This window comes from Tinamus guttatus, unplaced genomic scaffold (genome assembly GCF_059628265.1).
Source record: "Tinamus guttatus ecotype Peru unplaced genomic scaffold, ASM5962826v1 Tinamus_guttatus_pri_ptg000659l, whole genome shotgun sequence".
Classification (NCBI taxonomy): domain Eukaryota; kingdom Metazoa; phylum Chordata; class Aves; order Tinamiformes; family Tinamidae; genus Tinamus; species Tinamus guttatus.
Genome location: NW_028289193.1, coordinates 405,621 through 426,874, shown reverse-complemented (window position 1 = coordinate 426,874; position 21,254 = coordinate 405,621). Strand labels below are relative to the sequence as shown.

At 39.1% G+C, this 21,254-nt stretch overlaps 1 protein-coding gene across 3 annotated transcripts in view; it reads left to right on the top strand.

Moving 5' to 3' along the window:
• Positions 1 to 21,254, top strand: part of SNTG1 (syntrophin gamma 1) — a 301,850-nt gene that overhangs the window by 265,959 nt on the left and 14,637 nt on the right. For 2 of the 3 annotated variants that reach the window (XM_088536359.1, XM_088536357.1), the window contains exons 15-16: positions 7,556 to 7,708; positions 12,526 to 12,618. In XM_088536359.1, coding sequence (XP_088392485.1) covers positions 7,556 to 7,708; positions 12,526 to 12,618 — 246 coding nt within the window. The remainder of the gene's footprint in view (positions 1 to 7,555; positions 7,709 to 12,525; positions 12,619 to 21,254) is intronic. The other variant, XM_088536360.1, reaches the window with a different exon arrangement.

Here is a 21,254-nt window from a genome sequence, read left to right as displayed (position 1 = left end):
AAGTGTTAAGTAAAGCTTTCACCTTAATTTCACCTTTTCTGTTTCCTTTTAACTGCAGAGAAGATTTTTCTATCAGTTTTTCAGCAGCTCCCTCCCTTTTTTATCCTTTTTTAAGATGGTACAAACTGTCTTCTCTAGAGAAAAAACAAAGTCAATTGAGTTAGGCTGAGGCTGCCACTGTTTCAATTTGATCCTATTTTCTGGAAGAAATAACAAAGTTAAACACACAAACAACGGATGCAGGAAAACCCTCCTTCAAGTTACTGCTGTGGCCTCTGTGCTGGCTGAAGGCCCCGCGCCAGCCCCTTCCTTCTCCTCCTGGCAAAGCTGCTCCATCCTCCATCCAAGAAACTGCTTTTTTCCTGCCTCTCTAGGCAGGAGACCGCAGTGATGTTACCACATCTTGAGAGGCAAAGCCAACTTTATTCTTCATTTTTAACTTTATTTTTAACATAAGGCTAAAGGAATGATGAAAAGGAACAGGAACAAGGTGTGAAATATGAAGAATTAATGAGCACAGGCTGAAAGAGAAGATTGTGTCTTACATCACGGATGCTGCTCAAGATTTACCCAGGTCTTGGGAAGAATTAGGTTTGTTCTGACCGGGGCATTTCCAGGATCAGAGTTATAAGAGTTGGGCGAAGCCGCAGCCGTGGTGGATGCGATGGCAGAGCCGCTTCCCCGGCTCCTGCAGCTGCAGCATCCGTGTCCATCCCGCTCCTTCCCCGCATCCCCCTCACTAATCCCAAACCTGGTTCCGCTCCAAGCACCTTCCTCCTCTGCTTCTGCTCACGTTTAGCCTGTTCCTCCCACATACCCACCCTACCCATCTCCTCTATCACTCTATTTCTGGTCAAATATAAAGACCGGACTTGAATTAATTTTGAAAACAAATTTATTAATTTCCTAATGAATCATTATTTTGCAATTTTATCACAGGATTCTTTTCCCTAGGCACTTCTGATTTTTCTTCAGAGCATGTTAGCAAGTAAATATGAAATACCCTCTTTTACATATTTGCTGAGACATACAGACATCCAACAGAAACGCTTCCTCTGTAGTACCTTAATTTATTCTCAGATTACCATAACGTGTTCATAAGGTGTCTGAATAACTCAAGAATTCTGCTGGAAAAGTAGTGTGTAGTCATGTAAGTAGTGATTTTATTATAATGAATAAACAAGTTAATTGGTAATTTTACAGCCTTGAATTTTACCAGATTTAATGCTTATCATACTAACATTTGAGTCCCTTACAAGGAAGGTATGGGGGGGATGCAGATTTCTTACCTTTAAAATAAGTGCATCTAATTTTGAAGAACTCCCCCAAATCTTTCACCATGTGAGAATTTTAACAGTTTGAAATTTGCACAAATTATTTTGAATTTAAGCGAAGTGTTTAAGTGAGAAGCCTGTGCGTTTTGTGCTCCTGGCAATTTCATTTGTTGCAGTCTTGAGAGCAAAGGGCTGCTGACCCATTCCCCAAGAGCTCCCACTGCCGTCCCTCCCTTCATGGCCTGCCTCTTCCTTTATTATTGTTCCTTTTTTTTTTACTGATTCCCATTTACACCCACCTTTTTGCATATCTTCAACCTGTTTCTGCCCATGTTTGCCTTCTTCATACTTCTCACCCTGCTTTATTCTGCTTTTACCCCACCTGTATTTTGCCCTAGTACACCATGTGCATCCTGGCTTTGCCGGTCCTGCCTGGTTATGTAAGAGATGTTTCCTCCCACCTTGCTGCTTTTCTCTTTTTCCACATAATTTCTTCATACAATTTTGTCCCCGAGTCAAGTCCTTCTCCTCTTCTCTTTGAGAGATACAAAGGTTCAGGGTTTCCTGTACTCGTTTCCCATCGCGAGTAACACAGCATCCCTGGGAAAAGCAGGGACAATCTTCTCTTTCCCTACACCATGGGGATGGAAAAATCCTCAGTCGCTTCATAAGCTGGACCATGTCCAGAATGAAATCCTCAAAAAGGGAACAGTCCAATTTTACTAAGGGTGCCTGAACTTTTCAGTAGATCCTAACGTGGGTTTTTAAGAGGGCAGCCAAAGCAGTCACTAGTCACGATCAAATATCAGACTGAATCACTGAGGAACAGAGTTCCTGGAATGTCCTGGACTGTTGCTTTGTGTATGTGTTTAACACAGAAAAATCCACTGCATTTCTTTTCCTAATTTCTTTCACAGGACTGTTCAAGATGCTTAACTAAAAATATTAACTAAGATATCCTCAGACAGACAACTAACATGGAAGTAAAGTTGCTGTCTGAATTATATATTATAGTAATATTTGTTCCTCAGGGATTTGACCTTGAACTTCATTTCCAAACAATAGCAACTCAAATTTTATAGACATCCAAAACTTTAATATCTCTGCAAAGGGTGGCTGGTACTTTTAAAAATTGCTGTCTGTGATTACATTATTTTCTGTTTTTTCTTTAGAAGAAAATAACCACTATTGCTTTTATAGAAAGTATTAAAATATTTTTTTCCTAAAAGTTCTGCTTTATGACAACTTTGGAAAATTGTTCTAATATGACATAAAATTAAAAACATTTTTAGGTAGAGAATATTAAGATACAATTATGGCTCTGGCTTACAAGAAATTTATGTTCAGATTCCTGTTCTGATTAAAACGCAAGTCTTTCAGTCTATCGCCTTTTAATCTGGCAGAATAGGAAATTAATTTTAGGTTCTAGCTCACTGCGGTAATTAACAAGTTAGAGGGAATCTCTGTGTCTATTATGCAGTAAAACTGATCTTTCTAATGGAATTTAATTGTAACAAAAAAAAAATCCTCTTTCCTCACAGGAAAATTCGTTTAATTGTCCTGCAAGAAAAATTACTTTGACAAAAGTTGTCCATTAAATAATATTCTGTTCAGTTTTAGTTTTATTTTATTTGCTCTGAAGTGGATCTGTTCTTTGCTGCCTATAAGCGCTACTAGAACCATCTCTACAGCAACTAAGGGGGAGGCCAGAACGGTGTTTCTGGGGTATCAGTCAAAAAAACATGGATCATTAGAGTCTCTCAGAAAGAGGGATTTTCCTGTTCATGTAGATGCATCTAGTAAGAGGAAGAGAACAGGCACAAGAGATAATATAACCAGGGCATTGATGCCTGTGAGTGTAAGAGCATCATCTGATTAGTTTTTACAGCCTCTATACCTTGGAATTATTGCACTCTTTAATTGATGGGAGAGGATTTTTTATCTTCAGAGAGTAAAGATACTGCGTCTGAATCTTGGTTCCGATAGTCCACTTGGAGTTCTGCTTTTCAGAACTGCCCGAGCTAGTCAACAAAGGAAACAGGTCTTGTTTATTCATTCCATCTATGCATTATTAACAATTAGTATAATTAATTTAACAGACTTGAATGTGTACTTCATTTTGAAAGCTGCAATGAAATCGTCCTAACCGTCAAGGTCTCCTTAGGCTGTTCGTGTGTATAACTCTGACTGGGCTGTTTGTGAACATCTTACATGGATCGCTGATCATGTCAGAAACTCCTTACCCGTGTCATTAATATTTACGTTCTATCTTCCAATTCCTCCTTATACTTCATCTAACATTGCAGGTAAACCAGCCTTTCATACAGTTTCTGAGCACCTCTGCCTGGATATAAATCATGCCATGAGCGTGGGAGCAGACCTGTTTGTGCCTCCTTGTGCACAGATCAGGATACAAAGACCTCAGCTCCCTCATTCTATAGCAAACATTGAGAGCTTCTTGCATCCTAGAGGAGTTCACTAGTAGCCTAAATATGAGTATTTATTGGACTCATTATGGATGAAACGAAAAGGCTTGGGTAACCAAAAAGGAGCAGCGTGGCTGCTAGAGAGGACAGAGAGACCCTTTCTCTCAGAAGAGAAAAGGTTCCTTCTTCAGAAGAGAAGATGATGTCACTTCTCCACCATAAAGAAGCCTTATACCTTAATTTGAGCAGGCCTGGCTAATGAGCCATGCTGGGTTCTGTTAGACAAATTTACTGCTCTCCCTTAACACGGACATCGTTATTAATTAGGGAAGCAGGAGCCAGACCGTTCTGTCAGCAGAGGCGCTGGATCACCTTGGAGCTGGGCATGAGCCAAGGGCCTTCCCAACACTCAGTCCTTCTGCAGGGCGACTTTCCTTCCAGGAGGGAGTTGGGATAATGCTGTAACTTCTGTGACCATTTCTGCTTCCGTGCATTGTAGTGGCTCGCATTAGGAATGACAGGGATGCACCTGATCATTTGCATTGTGCAAGAGTTCTTAAAAAATCATCATAAAATCAGCTAAAGTCCATCATTAGCTAGTAAGGGATTACGAAAGTGCAGCGTCACAGCAGATTCTTAAATAGGTAGAATAACATTTTATATTTTAGCCCAAATGGTCCATTTTCTAAAGTTAATTAATAAGGATTCCTGCTTGCTTCAGCCATGGCTGTGGGACTCCTGCCAAGTTTATCTTAAATTTGCAGAGACTTTTGAACAAGTCTTAGGATTCTTAAAATTTCACTGTGAGTTTCTGTCTTCTTGAAGACACCATTTTGTCTAAATTGTTTCCTGCAGTTATCCACTGTACCTATTGAAAATTGGGTTAGTTCTGTAAGTATGGCATATAGTTTTCAATTTTTACATATGTGAACACACACAAAAGGGGTGGCTGAAATATTCCTCTCTCTCATGTGCAAGTCACTGCAGAGAAATCCTGCCTCCACTGGTGGGATCCTTTATTAATCAAAATATGTCCTAATTTCCGTATAAAAATAGCATTTTTTTAATAATATAGACCAATTTAGTTCTTTCCATTTCCATCCTCTAGGAGTAATGAAATAATTCATAAAATTCAGTACAATTACTGCTTGCAATGCCAGTAATAAAATGCATGTTTTTATTTAACAGATTCAAAAGAATATTCTGAGAATTTTTATGCACTTTTCAAAGGTATTTTAGTAAGGATCAGTCCCACTATACCTTTTAGCACTTTCATGTGTCCCAGGCTGCTCAAAAAGTCATCTCTTTGCCTTGGCTACTGTGTTTTTCTTGATAGGGAAAAGCCTGATAGGATGGGAGAAGCTAACAGCATGATTTAAAAACAGTCTAAATAAAGAGATATATTCTGGAATCCAGCTTTGTGGTGAACTGCCTCGCGTATGAAGAAGGGGCTGTGAATCCAAGTGCTTTGAGCAGCAGCTGTTCCAGGGATCCACATACCCTAGTGTCCTGCTTAAATGAGGTTAACAGAGATTCATGCAGGATTACATTAGTAATAACATTTTTTTTCTGTTGACCCTTGTCAAGAGGAGGTGCAGATGAGTTCAAACTGTTTTTAGTTTCCTGTTGGGTTATGGCTATGAGGAACTGCACCCTCCTCATGGAACGGTGTGCACTTCGTGCATTAGCTCTATCAGATCCGTTATCCCGGCGCGTCCCTGTGCGGGTTGGCGGGTCGGGTCGTGCCGTGCAGAGCAGCAGTTCTGCCCTCGGGTCGTGCCGTGCAGAGCAGCAGTTCTGTCCTCAGGTCGTGCCGTGCAGAGCAGCAGTTCTGTCCTCGGGAAGGGCCGTGCAGAGCAGCAGTTCTGCCCTCGGGTCGTGCCGTGCAGAGCAGCAGTTCTGCCCTCGGGTCGTGCCGTGCAGAGCAGCAGTTCTGTCCTCGGGAAGGGCCGCGGTCCCTCCTGGGCCGCTCCTGCGGTGCGGAGCTGTCGCCGGGTGCTGATGATGTGTTCAATGTTCTTACATGGCCTCACAAGATTAAGCCCTTGTCGCAGCGCTGCTGCTCTCTGCGCTTGGAGGCTCGATGTGTTCAATGAGCACCGCTGTCATTAACAACAACCCAGACATCATGACCTCCGTGTTGAGCACTGCATAGGGCAGGTCAAGATACACCGTGAGCAGAATGACATTTCAGTTCCAGCAGAGGCCCGAGTGAGAAAAAAAGCACAAAAGTATTTGTCATAGGAGATAGGCTGTTATTTAGCTTCACTCAGCTAGTTCCTGCATAGCCCTTTGAACACTTGGAAAAATGTTTTGGGAAAATTACTTATTTTTTAAACTGTTATTTTTAACAACTAAATTCCTATGTTCATTCTGATCTTTCTATTCATGAATTACTGATATTGAGGTGCTAAACTTAGGACTTGAAATGTAGGTTAGGGAGGAGATAGCTCTGCTAAGACGGGTGATTTCTAAGTCCTAGCTGTGCAGTTTTGTCACGGTGATTGTGCAGGTGATGGAGTGTGTTGCCTCCGTGGCTGCTTTTGGTAGAAGCTGTAGAGGAAATCTGAACCAGACTCTTTCACGCATTATCTGCTATCCTGGCTTTCTTGAGCAGGCGTCTCACAAGCCTGCTAAATGAAAGGGAAGACGGAATACAGCGCTCATTCTACCCATGGATCCTGTCCAGGATCGATGGTTTCATGGAGATCCCTGTAAATGTGTTGGCTCTTTGTGTTCAGAGTCTCCTTGCAGGGCAAAGCCCCCTGCAAGATGCAGTTATTAAACTCAAAAGGAACCATCCATGGGATGTTTGTGTTCTGTGCCCGTGGCAGCGCAGGGGCAGCATGAGCGGAGGCAGCGCCCCCGCAACGGTGCGATATTGTTAGAGCTGTGCCCTAGCTGCCTGTGCATGGATTCCCAGATGTGTTTGCAGGGACAGCTGGGGAGTCTCTGATCTGCAGCAGCTGCTTTGTTGTAATAGGGACAAAATTAATTAAAATTGTGCCTGCAAATATTTTTTTTTCACAAGGATGAATTCTATGCCAAATTTTTTGCATAAAATGCATCTTTTTTCAGAAAAAAATTGTGAAAAATTTCAGCAATGGATTTCCTGGTTAACTAGGTTATTCTTTGATCTACTGTCAATTAAAAAATGCCCGCAAACATTATTTGTTTTTCTGTAACCTCATGTTCATCATATATTGTTATGTTGAAAGTAAAACCAAAAATAATATTTTTTCTCCCAGTTTCAAAGCCAGCAACCTAACCACTGACAAGCGCCAGAATCTCCATTGACAATGTGCAACAATGAACTTATTTTACTTTGGATTTTGTAAGCCATTACAAATATGGCCTTGTTTTGTCTGGCCTCCATAGGGACAATAGGACAGGTGGATTTTTTATATTGTTTAAATAATTCTCTTGCTTTCTTTGGCAGCCTTCCACACTAAGATAAGTGAGTACACTAAGTTAGAGAAGGTGATCTTTGTTAATGTCTCTCAGGTGAATGGAAAGATTACACGTTTTATAGAATTTATCTGTTTTGAAAGCTCATGGTAATATGTTGAGAATTGAGTTGTTAGGATGTTTCAAACTATGCCAGAGTGTTCTGTAAACCAAGATACCCTGTGTTGTTCTGTGCCATTCTGAAGACAAGTCTGCTTAAGATTCATTGAGATGTCAGCGTTTAGGCCAAAATTCTAATTTTCAGTTCCTGAGCTCTCAGTAGTTACCTCAGCATTATAACTTTTGAAATACCATTAAAAAAAAAATGCTAAGTTTGAGGCATAGGCAATTGTACTATGAAATATTAATTGATGTATGCCAGATTATATAACTTCAGGTTTTCATCAGGACAGTGACCTACTGGACCGAAGGAAACAGTGCTTTGGTGTCCAGTCTGAGACGGGAGAAGATCTCTACTTTTCTGTGGAACTGGAGTCTGACCTAACGCTATGGGAAAAAGCCTTCCAAACAGCAACTTTTTTAGAAGTCGAAAGGATACAGGTGAGGCCTTAATGATTGTTTTTCGATACATTAACAGATTATAGTTATCCAAGATAATGAAGCAAATGTAAGAAATTCAGTGACCTACTGAGTTTTCAAATTACTATGCATATAAAAAAGACAACACAAAACCCCCAAACCACTTTTTACTTTTCCCATGAAGTAGAGAAGATCGGAAGACCTGACTTTGGCTATTATGGATGGGTGACCCTTATTTGTTAACTAAAGTTCATGGATAGAAGACAAAAACCATCTTATTGTATAAGGGACGAAAGAGCTCTTTAACTAGCCTTTTTACATATAGTTTTACACACTGCTTTTTATGTTTATGAGTGACGTAGAGAACCTTGCAGGAAATAAATTATTCTTGCAAAAAGCAGAATTGAGAGTACCTTGAGTGAGAGTACTCAGCTGATTATAATGATGACAAAACTGAACCTGAGGGGTTTGTTAATACTTTTTTCACACATTTTTTGTTCCTTGTGTATCTCCTCAGTTGTCAGGTGACCCAGCAGAGATGGATGATATTTGGGGGTGGTTTACTATTGGAATATTATAGCAAAATTGCGTATCAGAGTAGTCTTACTTAAAATAACTTTGTATTTTTCATGTGACACAAAATTACAGGTTTTGGCTTAAAATAGTTGGAAAAAAAAATCATGATTCACTTAATCCTTGTTGTTATATTAACATTCTAGTCATGAAAACACATATGGTTGGAACACGCTTAATTGATATTGCCATGAGTTATGCTGTATACTCCCTTAAAAAAAGTCATATTAGCATATTAGCCTTCTCAAATATTGGTTAATGCCCACTTTCTCTGCACTCATTTTCTGAATCCTCCTGTGAAAACGGTCTCTGACAGTTGTTATTTAGACAAATTGTTAGTTATACGTTAGTCCTCTCCCGAACAGTAAAGCAGCACTGCAGATGGAATAAATATATGCAACAGATACCGTTGACACAGTCTGTTTTGGAAAAAGCTGCACTGCTGTCAATTTTAATATGTTTTGCCTTTAATGAAAGAGGAGACATTTTTTGTCATTAACTAGATGCACTTTATTACCTCTTTAGGAGCTATTCTCATCCTTTTATTTCATCATTTGATTTTGTGCTTTCGTCCCTCAGTTTCTTGCAGATTCACATTAAATTTATAATAGACATTAGGTTTGAATAGTGGTACAATTTTTCTCCAAAAAAAGTTCTTACAAGAACATGAAACATGATTTCATTGTTCTGCGAGGGAAAAAAAAAAAAAAAAGCCATGTTCAAGGTCAGGTACTATTTTAATTTTTTATTAAAATTTTCTTTTATGCAGTCATGTTCACAGAAAATGTGCAGTAAGTAATCTCATTACATATACTTTTAATTTTGAATGAAAACCCAGCTGTACACAGGTTTATCTTATGGTGAAATCATGTCATTGTGAAAATATAACTGTAATTTAAAACAGCAATTAAAATTATTCAAAAGTGGTGTGCACTATGCCATAATCACACAAATGATAATAGTGTTTCATAACTAATACAAATTGGCATAGCTCAGCTGAGGTTAATTGTGGCCTGTTTTATGATGTATTTCTAAGTAATATATTACAAATCCTAATATTGTAAAAGATGCCTTGGCATAAACAAGTAACAAATTCAATCTAAGACTAAATTTACAGCTTTTTTCAGAGAAATATTTACTACAACAACAATAAAAAGCACAATTTTATTTAGAAACAAAATATATTAGAGGAAGAAAAAGACGGTAAGGGTCATAATGGTTTGGCAATAATATATGTTACAATTTATGATAATGTAAGGGTGCCAGTAGAGTATGCTTCAGTTACTCTTTAATTAGTTTTCTTTAGCATATAAATACATTCTAATCCATTATCTTATTTAGATACTAAAACAAAAGAAAAACTCAAATGGATGCCCTTTTTCCTTATTATCTTGCAGCATCTTTCTGTGACGTTTTCCTGAAGTTCCTATTTTATGCTAAAATTTTCATTCCTTTTATCATTGATTTTTTCTTTCTTTCTCGTTTGTGCAATAGTTGCTTATTCCCTAATATAAGAAATATCCTGAAGTTGCAGTGTGGCACAGGGTTAAGTTTGTCTCCAGTGAATTTGAATCCAGGTTTGAAAGTCTGAATTAAACCTTGGCCCTGGTTTACAGTGTATCATCCTTCCCATCGTTTGAGTTGTGCATATTGAGGGAGTAGAGTCCAGGGAACGTGATATTTTGGGTTGTCTCATTCAGTACTGGACCTGATGAGTTAGTCATAAACACAATTTAAGGTTTCATATGGTGTGAGGAGACAAGGAGTAACTGCTGAAGCTCTCCTGCCTCCTTTCTTTTGAGGGGAGAGGAGGATGCTTCAGTTTTGATAAGCTGTTCTTATAGGGTGTTTATACACTCTATGTGAGAAATCAGTGTTTTAGCAGTCACATTTAGGTCTTTACGTTGTGTAGTAAACGTGGAGGGTGTTGGCCTTGCTCTGTCTCGCCGATACCCGCGCTGCGCTGTTTCCCCGCGCGTTGCTCCGCGTTCCCCACACTGTGTGGGGCAGTGCGGCTGTCCCGGCGCACCCCGGCCCCGGGCGATGCCTCCTGCTCCTCGTGGCTCCCAGTTTGATCATCCCAGGCCCTGCGCCGAGGCCGCTCCGTGCCAGATCGGGGCCGCTCGGCCTGGTGCCGCGCGCGGGACACCCTGCGCGTTGCCATAGCCCAGCGGGACGCTTTGTGCTCACCTGTGTTCAGTCCTTAGTCCTGGGTACGTCTGTTCTAGATGGACGGGAGGCATGGGAAAAACAAAAAAGTTGTTCTTTTATTCCAAGGTAACAAAAGAATTGAACAAAACTGCACAATTTTGTTTTGCGTGTAGAACATCAGCATTTTGTTATGTGAGAATTCATTAAGTGGATTCATTGGGAAGTGTATTACTTTCCATTGATGCATCCTCTTTTCTTTAACTAATGAGATGTTGCCAAAGGCAAAATCATCATTCTTTCTGACAACACACATTCAGGATCAAAGTTAGCATTTTCATAGAGGCGTTATGGTGTAGCTGCTCCAAAAAGAACCAGTCTTATTTGCTGATATAAACACAAATATGATATCACTCTGACAGCACAGATTTTGTAACTGAAGTTCCATGCATTAATAATTATAATGACTGAGTGCAAATCTGTGCTGTATGAGTCCACATTTTAGACATGTAGTAAAGTACACTGAGTTCTTTCAGTGCTGGAAGCTGCCAGAATAGACCCTCCATTGCTTTGTATCTCAACAGCAGCAGCAGGAAACCTTTTCTGTAGGGATGGACAGTTACGGCTTTTAGACACCTTTGGAGAATAGCACAATAACATATGATTGACTGTTACTCAGCAACAGTGCAAAAACACCTTGTAAGTCATAGGGAGGCCATGGGTTGCTTCTGCTTCCGAGTCACTGCTTTAAACTTTGTCCGTGTGCAATAGATACCACTGGATTTGAAACTAGCATTTTTGAGCTTCAGGACATGCACACAAAATTTATCCAAAAAATGAATGCACTTGAGGCCTGATTTGATCTATGAAAGAAATTCACACATATTTCAGTTCCAGGAAAGTAATGTCTATTTAAACATGAGAAGATTAGTTAACTCTATAGCTGTGAACTTGTCTTCCTCCTTCAGTGTGAGCATTGGTAAGTCTGGTTTATCTCAGAGGAGCTGTAAAGGAGCCATTCAGCTTCTTGTGTGCTGGGGTACCCGTCTAGGTGCATAGCCAAAGAACATACAGGACAACTGAATTATCCTTAATATTTTCCTTCATAGTCAAAACGGCATAATGTCACATGCCTTTGTAACACTGATAATTTAGTAACTTACATTGTGTCTGTATTAATAATTTATATTTATTATCTTTGACACATTATAGACCATACAAGTCTTTTTTTTTCTCACTTGGTACCTTTAATGGATACATAGAGAATTGAAAAATATAATTATATCTCATTTGGTATGAAGGGCAAAAAAAATATAAAATAAGAATGGCCTTTTAAAGCACTTACTACATCAAATTTGAAAATAATTTAGCACTTTGACAGGTTTTGTGGTGAAAATTTCCAGTGTATAATTTTGAACCTGAAGTCACCCCTCTGGCACAGCAATAATTTTGATCCTGAAATGTCAGCACTATATATCTCATGGCATGTATCAAAATCAGATACTGTGGAAATAAATAGACAGTTATTTTTAAAAAATCCGTAAAATGGAAAGTCTTTCAAAATTTCAAGGTTTTCTCATAGGAACTTTAGAGATGTAGTAGCTGAAGCAAAAAGCTATTTCATATGATTACATCAATTACTACAGCATATTAAATATTGTATTTTTCACTGAGATTTAGGAAGACATCAAAAATAAAGAGCATACCAAAGAGATATTTTACTTCTTTTTTTCTTACAAAGCTGGATATATTAATGTTTAGAGGAAGACCCTAGGTTTCATCTTCCAGAATGAATATGGGAGTTCAAGAATAATGAAACTTCCCTTTTAGCAGTTGTCATTGGTAAGACACTGAGGCTGTTCAATCTGATTTATTTTTTCCTTAGTGGAAGTAAAGTCTCTTTTACAATACTTAGAAAATTTCATCACTGATATAAATCCTTTGATTTGAGATATAGTTTCAATGAAATGGCCTGTTTACACAGAAATGAATTCTTTTGGATACTAAATTTGAGGTATGTACATTATAATAAAGCCAAAGAAGGAGTGGCCCCAGAAGGAAGCTGAGGAATGTGCAGTGTGGTGACTGTTTTTCCTTTCCTGGTTTTCCTTTCCCAGTGCAAGACGTATGCCTGCGTTCTGGAGAGTCATCTCATGGGGCTCACCATTGACTTTAGCATGGGCTTTGTATGCTTCGATGCTGCCACAAAGGTAAAAGTTTGAGTAGTTTCCGTCATATTCTTATTATACTCTTTCTTATGCTTTAGATTAATTGGTTAAGTCTTCCTTAAAAAATGTTGGTTTTTTTGTTTCGTTTTTTTGGTATTGCAACAGATAATCTTATGTCAAATCTCTCATGTTCTATTTTAAATTTTGGGGTGATTTCTAAACGATATGAGAAGTTGCATTCTGTGATGTGCTTGTTGTTGGAAAGTCAATGCCAGTATCAACTTGAAACAAGCATCAAGTCTTTATTTTATAATTTTACATGAAAGTCTGGAATGATTTGGTTTGATGTTTCTTTTGCTGCTGCATCCTCATTTTGAAAGGAAATAAGCTTTTTGGATCCAAACTGACATACACTCTAAAATGAAGCTCTCTTTCTTTTCTCCTGTACATGAGTGGGTCTCTCTGTTATTTTAGCAATTTTCCATTTATTTTGAGGTATGTTTATTTAGGCCTCTTTAAAAGGAGAAATGTCATCGTACAAATGTGTTTTGTTCTGCTGCATTCCCCCTGCATCAGCACTGCACAGGATCAAGGAGGGGCAATATTTCAATTTAGTCAACTGTATGCCTCGTGCTATTTGCATCAACCTCAGGAAAAAAATCAGTACAACAGAGGAAATAGTGTGCTATGTCAAGCAAATAATGTGCCATCAGTTTCTACATTATATTATTGTTGGTCAAACCTCAGTGAAATTACATAGTAGGTATGTCCACATTTACATTAATTGCTAAAAAGTACTCAAATTTAAGCAGGCTTTACTGCTGCTGTGTGACTGTGCCATTTATATTGTACAGAATTTCTGGAGACATTGTCTTGGTGAACAACGTTACCTGGAAACATTGCTGTCCTCACAAGGGGATATTTTTGTTCTTTCATTGCAAAGAGCAGAAATATATTTCAAATATTAAAACTGACAGGATAGTTTTTAGCATTGGGAACAGTTTTGCACTTGCCCCTTTTCCATTACTCTTTATCCTGTCTCACGCTCCATCATCCACTCATGTAAACGTTATTAATGAGATGTCACGCCAAACTCCAACATTAAAAGCTGTGCAGTGAGGAATTGGTATCAGTGAGAGACCGGACTGGGCAGCTTGGGAGCCTTGCCTGGTGGCAATGCCTCTGTCTTCTCTACTCCAATTGAAAGCGAATGACCAAGTGACAGGAGATGCACGGTGCAAGACTGCAGGGATGAAGCTTTGATGACCTGATGACAACCAGAGGAAAACTAAGAAGGGATTTTCCATCTTCCAGATCTCTCAAGCTTTTGAAGGCCAATAAAGCATCATAAGTCAATTTTATCAATCTCTCTCTCCTCTTCATGTCTAAAGCAGCAGAATGAAGCTGTTCCCTCTGGAGAACATCATGCTCAGCTCCTGCAAAGTTCTGAAATTTTAAGCCAAGCATTAACTGTAGCCAAGTGTCTGGGGATCTTGAGAGTCTTATGTGGGAGCTTGTCTACAGAGTTTGCAAGAGATTTAATCAAAGTGAGAAAGGGTAGCAGATATATGAAGGAATTGCCTTTGGAAAAGGAAAAGCTTCATAGGCATTGTATTGACAAAAAAGAGAAGGATAAAACACCTCATGAGCTGCAGGAAAGACATTTGTATTGTAGAGAAAAGGTCTTAGTTGCAAGACAATAGGGTATATAGTGCATCCTCCCTCGCGGACAGAGCATCCCCTCCTCCTCCTACCCTGCCATCCTTGCACTGCAAAACCCATTTGGCTGCTGCGGAGCAGCCTGGGCAATCCCGGAGTTGGCACCACGCGTTCCCCTCGCTTCCATGCAGGCTGCAGGGAAGAGCAGCAGGATCCAGGGAAGAGCAGCAGGATCCAGGGAAGAGCAGCAGGCCGCAGGGAAGAGCAGCAGGATCCAGAGAAGAGCAGCAGGCTGCAGGGAAGAGCAGCAGGGTCCAGGGAAGAGCAGCAGGATCCAGGGAAGAGCAGCAGGCTCCAGGGAAGAGCAGCAGGATCCAGAGAAGAGCAGCAGGCTGCAGGGAAGAGCAGCAGGATCCAGGGAAGAGCAGCAGGGTCCAGGGAAGAGCAGCAGGATCCAGGGAAGAGCAGCAGGATCCAGGGAAGAGCAGCAGGATCCAGAGAAGAGCAGCAGGCTGCAGGGAAGAGCAGCAGGCTCCAGGGAAGAGCAGCAGGATCCAGGGAAGAGCAGCAGGCTGCAGGGAAGAGCAGCAGGCCGCAGGGAAGAGCAGCAGGATCCAGGGAAGAGCAGCAGGCCACAGGGAAGAGCAGCAGGCCGCAGGGAAGAGCAGCAGGATCCAGGGAAGAGCAGCAGGCCGCAGGGAAGAGCAGCAGGGTCCAGGGAAGAGCAGCAGGATCCAGGGAAGAGCAGCAGGCTGCAGGGAAGAGCAGCAGGCCGCAGGGAAGAGCAGCAGGATCCAGGGAAGAGCAGCAGGCCGCAGGGAAGAGCAGCAGGGTCCAGGGAAGAGCAGCAGGATCCAGGGAAGAGCAGCAGGCTGCAGGGAAGAGCAGCAGGATCCAGGGAAGAGCAGCAGGATCCAGGGAAGAGCAGCAGGCCGCAGGGAAGAGCAGCAGGGTCCAGGGAAGAGCAGCAGGATCCAGGGAAGAGCAGCAGGCTGCAGGGAAGAGCAGCAGGCCGCAGGGAAGAGCAGCAGGATCCAGGGAAGAGCAGCAGGCCGCAGGGAAGAGCAGCAGGATCCAGGGAAGAGCAGCAGGGTCCAGGGAAGAGCAGCAGGATCCAGGGAAGAGCAGCAGGCTCCAGGGAAAAGCAGCAGGCTCCTCTTGGTGTATCAAGTCCAAAACCAGCTACCTGCCATGTCCCTCTGGTCCCCAAAACTCCTAGCATTGCCCACGTGCTGTGGCAGGAGTGATTTCCCCTAAAAAAGAAAAAAAGCCTCTCTTACCTTTTTAAAAGTTAGACATCTCCTAGGTTCACCTCCACTTTTTACACTTAAATGTATTTTCTGCATTTCTTGTCCTCTCCATATTTGCATTTTAGTTTTTACTTGCTAATTTTTCTCTTAGAAGTGAGGTTAATTGTCCTCCATGGAGAAAGGAGGCCGCGTTTGTGACATTTGCAAGTCCTGAGTATCCTGGAGGTTTGGGGGTTTGTTTTGTTCTTATTTGTAGCAGAAAGCCAGGTAGGCAAACACGCTGTAAGATAAGGGCACAATGTTAGACAGCATCCCTACCAGAGGAATGGCACGTGCTAATCCACATGGAGACCTTATATCCCGTGCACAGTGAATGCTGGGGAAAAAGTGTAGAATAGTGGCTCAGATTTTTAAAGTCCTTATAGACTCTATATTAGAAGAACATTTTATTTTATTTTATTTTATTTTATTTTATTTTATTTTATTTTATTTTATTTTATTTTATTTTATTTTATTTTATTTTATTTTATTCCCTCCCAGAATGGAGTATTCTAGGGGTAAAATCCACAAGGATCACAAAATTTTTAGTTCTATAATCAAAACATAAAAACTTATTGGAGAATGTATTTCAGGAAATTACCATTAAAAGGTTTCTGTTTTTGAGAAGACTCTTTCATTCATCTCACAAAAGTTTCATGAAATGTATGTAACAATAATTATGTGATATCAAAAACATATTATATTCTCCTTCCATTAGCAGATGAAAAACAGACAATATAGTGCCATAGAAGCCTAAAACCAAACCAAGCCAAACCAGAGGGGGGAGTACTCCCTTTGAGGTTAGGACTATGTACATACAGAACCAGATTTTTGTGACTTAAATGGAAGTTGTATATAATCAAAGCTGATGCTCTTTAGGTTTTCTGATCAGATAGAACTCTTTTTTTTTTTTTTGTCCACAAAGTTCTTTAAAAGTTTTCAGGCTTCTGATATGCAGTTCCTTATTTACCTCATTCACAACAAGGGTTCTATAATATAGAAATTGTTTACATTTTGAAGTGATAAAAAATTATATGTACCCTGCATTATTTTGAAAGTAGACTATGTTGTCTGTCTTAAAGCTTTCAGTTTTGTAAACAGAAAGTAATTAGTATCCTCAGAAGCCTACCTGAGCTCTGAGTTTACTTGGTTTGTATGTTAGAATAGAGCAAAACGCCACAGATAGATAAAAAGGAGGATACACCGTTTTGTTAATAGTAATAAGGCATTAGACAGTGTAAGATGATAAGGAGAGATCTAAAACAGTTGTTAATGCTGAAGCAGATGCAAGGCTGGACCAATAGGATAATATACGTAGACTGTGTATATGAATATAAAAATTGTATGGGTTAAGGATTAAAAGTAAATGTATTTTCTGAGCCTATATTATCAGGTGTTTTTGAGAATTATTTTCCCAAGGCTGTAGTTTCTATCAGAACCATTCTTGCCTGGGAGCGTCTAATGGGGCCTTCCCCATCAGTACTTTGCAGGATTTTCCTGAGTTTGGTCTTCCTCAGATTATGTGTGGACAGCACACATGTACCAAATGCACCAAATGTGGCCCCAAAACACACAGGAACAGGGAGCATTCACCAGAGCAGGAGCTGCATCCTGCTTACCTGCTGGAATCCCCTCCCACTGTGAAAATATAAAATAGAGACTTGAAGCATTCAAAGCCTCCAAAAAGAGGAGAGAAACGAAAACATATAGTTCATCATAATTTCTTGCCGAATGGCTGCTGCAGTTGAAACACTCAGCCAAGCCACAGGATGAAAAGTCCTTTTAAATCTGTTTGAAACGTGTCAGCTGAGTTTTAATGAGTACCTAAGCAGAAAAATCATTGCCTATTCTGCACTGTTGTATCAAAAGATGAAGGACATAAATCTTTGAGCCAAATAATTGTTTAGATCTGTTTATTATAATGATGACAGCTTGACTTTCTGTCTAGGCTGGTAATGTTCTTCAACAATTCTGCTATAGTTGGAGAAACTGAAACAAAGTAGAAGTATTTAATTGCATAAAATAAAAGTATGGGGCAGGCACTCAAAATCTCTTTGGCAAGAAAATTTGTAAAAACAATAAAAATGAAATCTATTTGTAGGACAAGGAAAACATGAATTACATTTAAAATTAACTGTGAATGTCTTGCAAATATTTAAATACATATTTGTATAGCAGGACCAAGCAAAAGTCCTAGCAGCCATTGCATAAATTAACAAAACCAGAACTAAAGACAAAAATGCTATTTAAAATGTTGTACTGCTCATGAAAAAGATACTTATATCTAGTAACATCTAATTCCTTATAAATTACGCAAATTTTTACAGTTGAAAGCCCACTAGACTAGTATTTTCCACAAGACAGTGTAGTATGGAAACTGCTATTCCCTCAAGGATTTCATCATTCCCAGTGTTGCCCCAAATGGAACATAAGAATAAACTTCCTGATCATAACACAGTTACACCTTTGGCATTGCATGCTCACTTTTATTATTTTGTACTATTCATAGCAATTCCAAGCTCTCTTTTGGGGGTTGGACCTGAACTTCAGGCTGTGTTCCATAGACTCCAGATTCCAGCCTTTAGTCCTTCTAAAATAAAACCACAGGTGCAAAATTTTCCATGAATTCAAGGTGGATCCTTGGCAAGTAATTTAAGAACAGATAAAATGAATATCATTAAATGTATTGAAGGTAAGTATTAATAGGCGTTTTTACTGTTCCCCAGAGTAATGGCTTGTGATCATTCTTGAGAGCAGGATACCAGGATAGATGATCTCAAGAAATATACTGGCAACAAATGTTGCCCAGTCACCTCTAAAAGGAAACGTCCACTCTGAAATGGCAGCCAAGATAACTATCTTGAAGAAATTAATTAGATAACATTATTTTTTATGTGGAACAATTCATAATTACCATACTCTCTGCAAGAGTAATCAGAATAAAACACTAATGTGAACAGAAAGCTTCTCGAGATGACTTGCCAACTGCATATAAGCAGCAAAATAATTGTTGGTTGATGGTAGTTGTATGTTAAGTATGTGCTTAAAAATAATTATTTTCATGGAGTCTTGAGTGAACTGTGTTGGGAAAACCTTTTGTGAAATTAAACCTAACTGTAGGAGTCAATAAATGAATCTTGTGCGGAATTCAAATAAGTTTCCCACACCAGTCATGAGCCATAGAAATTTTCCAATTTTCCTAAACTATTGCAGTAATAAAGGTACTAAGTCTACAGCTATGGTTCCCAGAATAGCTTGCACCCTTGAATTTGCAATTTATATTAAATTTATGTTGCTGCTTTATTGTTTAGCTTCTATTGTATGATAATTACACAATTACACAATTACTTCTTTTGTATGATAATTACACAAAAAGTTTGAAAGCATAAACTCAACTTATATATTGTGATATCATTAGTCAAGTAAGATGGAGCGTTCTAAATAAGACAATTTATTTGCTCTATATGGGTTCTAGATTAATGTTTCCTAGACAATTTTATATTTTCTTAAACATTTTAATTATCCCTTTGCATCAATAACCAATTTATTTCATGTCCATTTTTTATTTTTTTATTTTTGATCTTTTTAATTTGTGTTTTGATTTTGACATTTTAAAAAACACATTTCAAGTTAATAGAAAGCTTTTTTCAGCATGCCAGACTAAATTTCACAAATATCCTAACAGCCAAATTCACTAGGAGTGCTCAGGAATGTCTGTAGAGGGGACAGTCCCTTTCATCATTCTTGCCTTTCTACACAAAAGCCGTTTGTTTCCTTCTTTACTGTCATTTAATCTTCATATACATATCTTTAAATATATACTTTGCTCTAGAAACCTAAATTAATGGTACACACTATCGCTTGTGATAAATGAATTTCAACTCAAACACATCACAGTTCAATAAGAAGACGTTAAACTTGCTTTCCTGGCTGCACAAACCTGCAGTAAGTACGGGTAGAGCTGTAGCTGTCAAAGCGAGTTCTGTAGAGCAAAAACTGTGCTGTGCTGTGACTGTAACTGCTGTGACTGTGGAATAAATCACAGCCGTTTAAGCCCCATTTACTCTCACTCGTTTCCTGACTGACAGCTCGTAGAGCCAATTGTAGCTTATCATTTGTCATGCTGCTTTATAAACATGCCGTGGTGATTGCTTGAAAGCAGAATCAACAGTTGTTGAGATACCTGGTTCAACCAGGTTCTTCCGAGGTTGCAGAGAACACTTATAAACTGTTTATAAACTGCCAAACATAAACATGGGCACAAGAAACGTTTTCTCCCTGCATATGAAGAAGTGTTAACATGTACACTGCAGTTCTTCCTCTCTGCAGCACTCCCTGGAAACAAAAGTCCAGGGCAAGATGCGATTTTTTTTCCATTTCATCGTTGTTTGATGGGCAGCTACAACATACAGCCCAAGCAGATGTCACCAAGTGTTTGACTAAGATTAAACTCTGTCATACCATTATGCATTTTCAGTAGTGATATAGCTGGAGTGAAAAGGCCAAGTGCCTAAGAAATGCCAACTGGAAGTGACGGCGTGTGTTTTATATCAAAAAAATGTTTGTGGTGCCAAAAGCATATGTGGAATTTTAAATCTTATTTGGTAAGTATCCTTGCAGCTTCTTGACTGCTAAGATATTTCAAAAAATGCCCATTATCTTTAAAGAAATTCTATTTATTTTAATATTTGTTTATTATGAAGCAGTAGCATTAGTATCTCACAAAAAAAAAAGTTGTGTGTGTACCTAATATATATGTTTTTGTTCATACTGGCATATTCATTAAATTTGTCCTTATAATATAATTACACACATTTACATCATAGCTTTTATGAATAATTTGTGCACATGTTTGTGTGAGTGTATCCTGCAGTGTAGCTACCTGCAAAATGCCATGTCTGCACTCCATCATATTTACTGTTCATTAAAATGGCAAAAATGTACATTCTTCAGAAGAAAAAAAAATCATTCCTGTAGAGGACTTACAATAAATTTAAGTGTTGCTGAATCATATGGTGATGTGAGAACAAAGTAACAAAAAGCTCTAAAATTGCCCCTGAGGTGCATATCAACAAAGCCCCATGTACCAGTCCTCTATTTTCCTGCAGACACATTGCACACTTCATCAGAAAAGAGAATAAACAGTAAATAATGCTGCAACTATTTTTTTTTCATACCAAAAGGCTAAAAAGTAGCACAGAACAAAATTTCCCTATATTTCTTTAGTTACAAACTCCACCTTTTCTAAGGATACAGACTGGAATGTCTGTCTCTCTATTCAGCCAATATGTGTACTGAATATGGAAATACACAGCAGGTAAAAAATAATCATCTTAAGTTCAGTAACAGACAAGGCAGAATTAAGGTTACCTTCATGGTGATGATTTAATACAGTAGTTCTTCTGAGCAAATGTTTACTCCCTACCTAGAAATTTAAGTGTTGAAAAACTGGCTACTATAATGCTAAACAAAAACGGTCAAACAAATTGGTGCAATCTTGTGTTCTATGACTAGAAAAAAGCTAATTTAAGTAGCTCATCCATCAGTACTAAGCAAATAAACTAGAGTCTTTTAACTTTCAATGTAATTGACAGTGTTGGTTGCTTTATTGGGACTGACCTTTCTTGCTTTATGCCTTTGTCTCATTTTTGTTCTTTATAGTCTGTGTCCTCCCTTGTCTTCCTTTTACAGCTATAAAGCCACAGCAGTTGACAAAGAAAATTGCTTGAG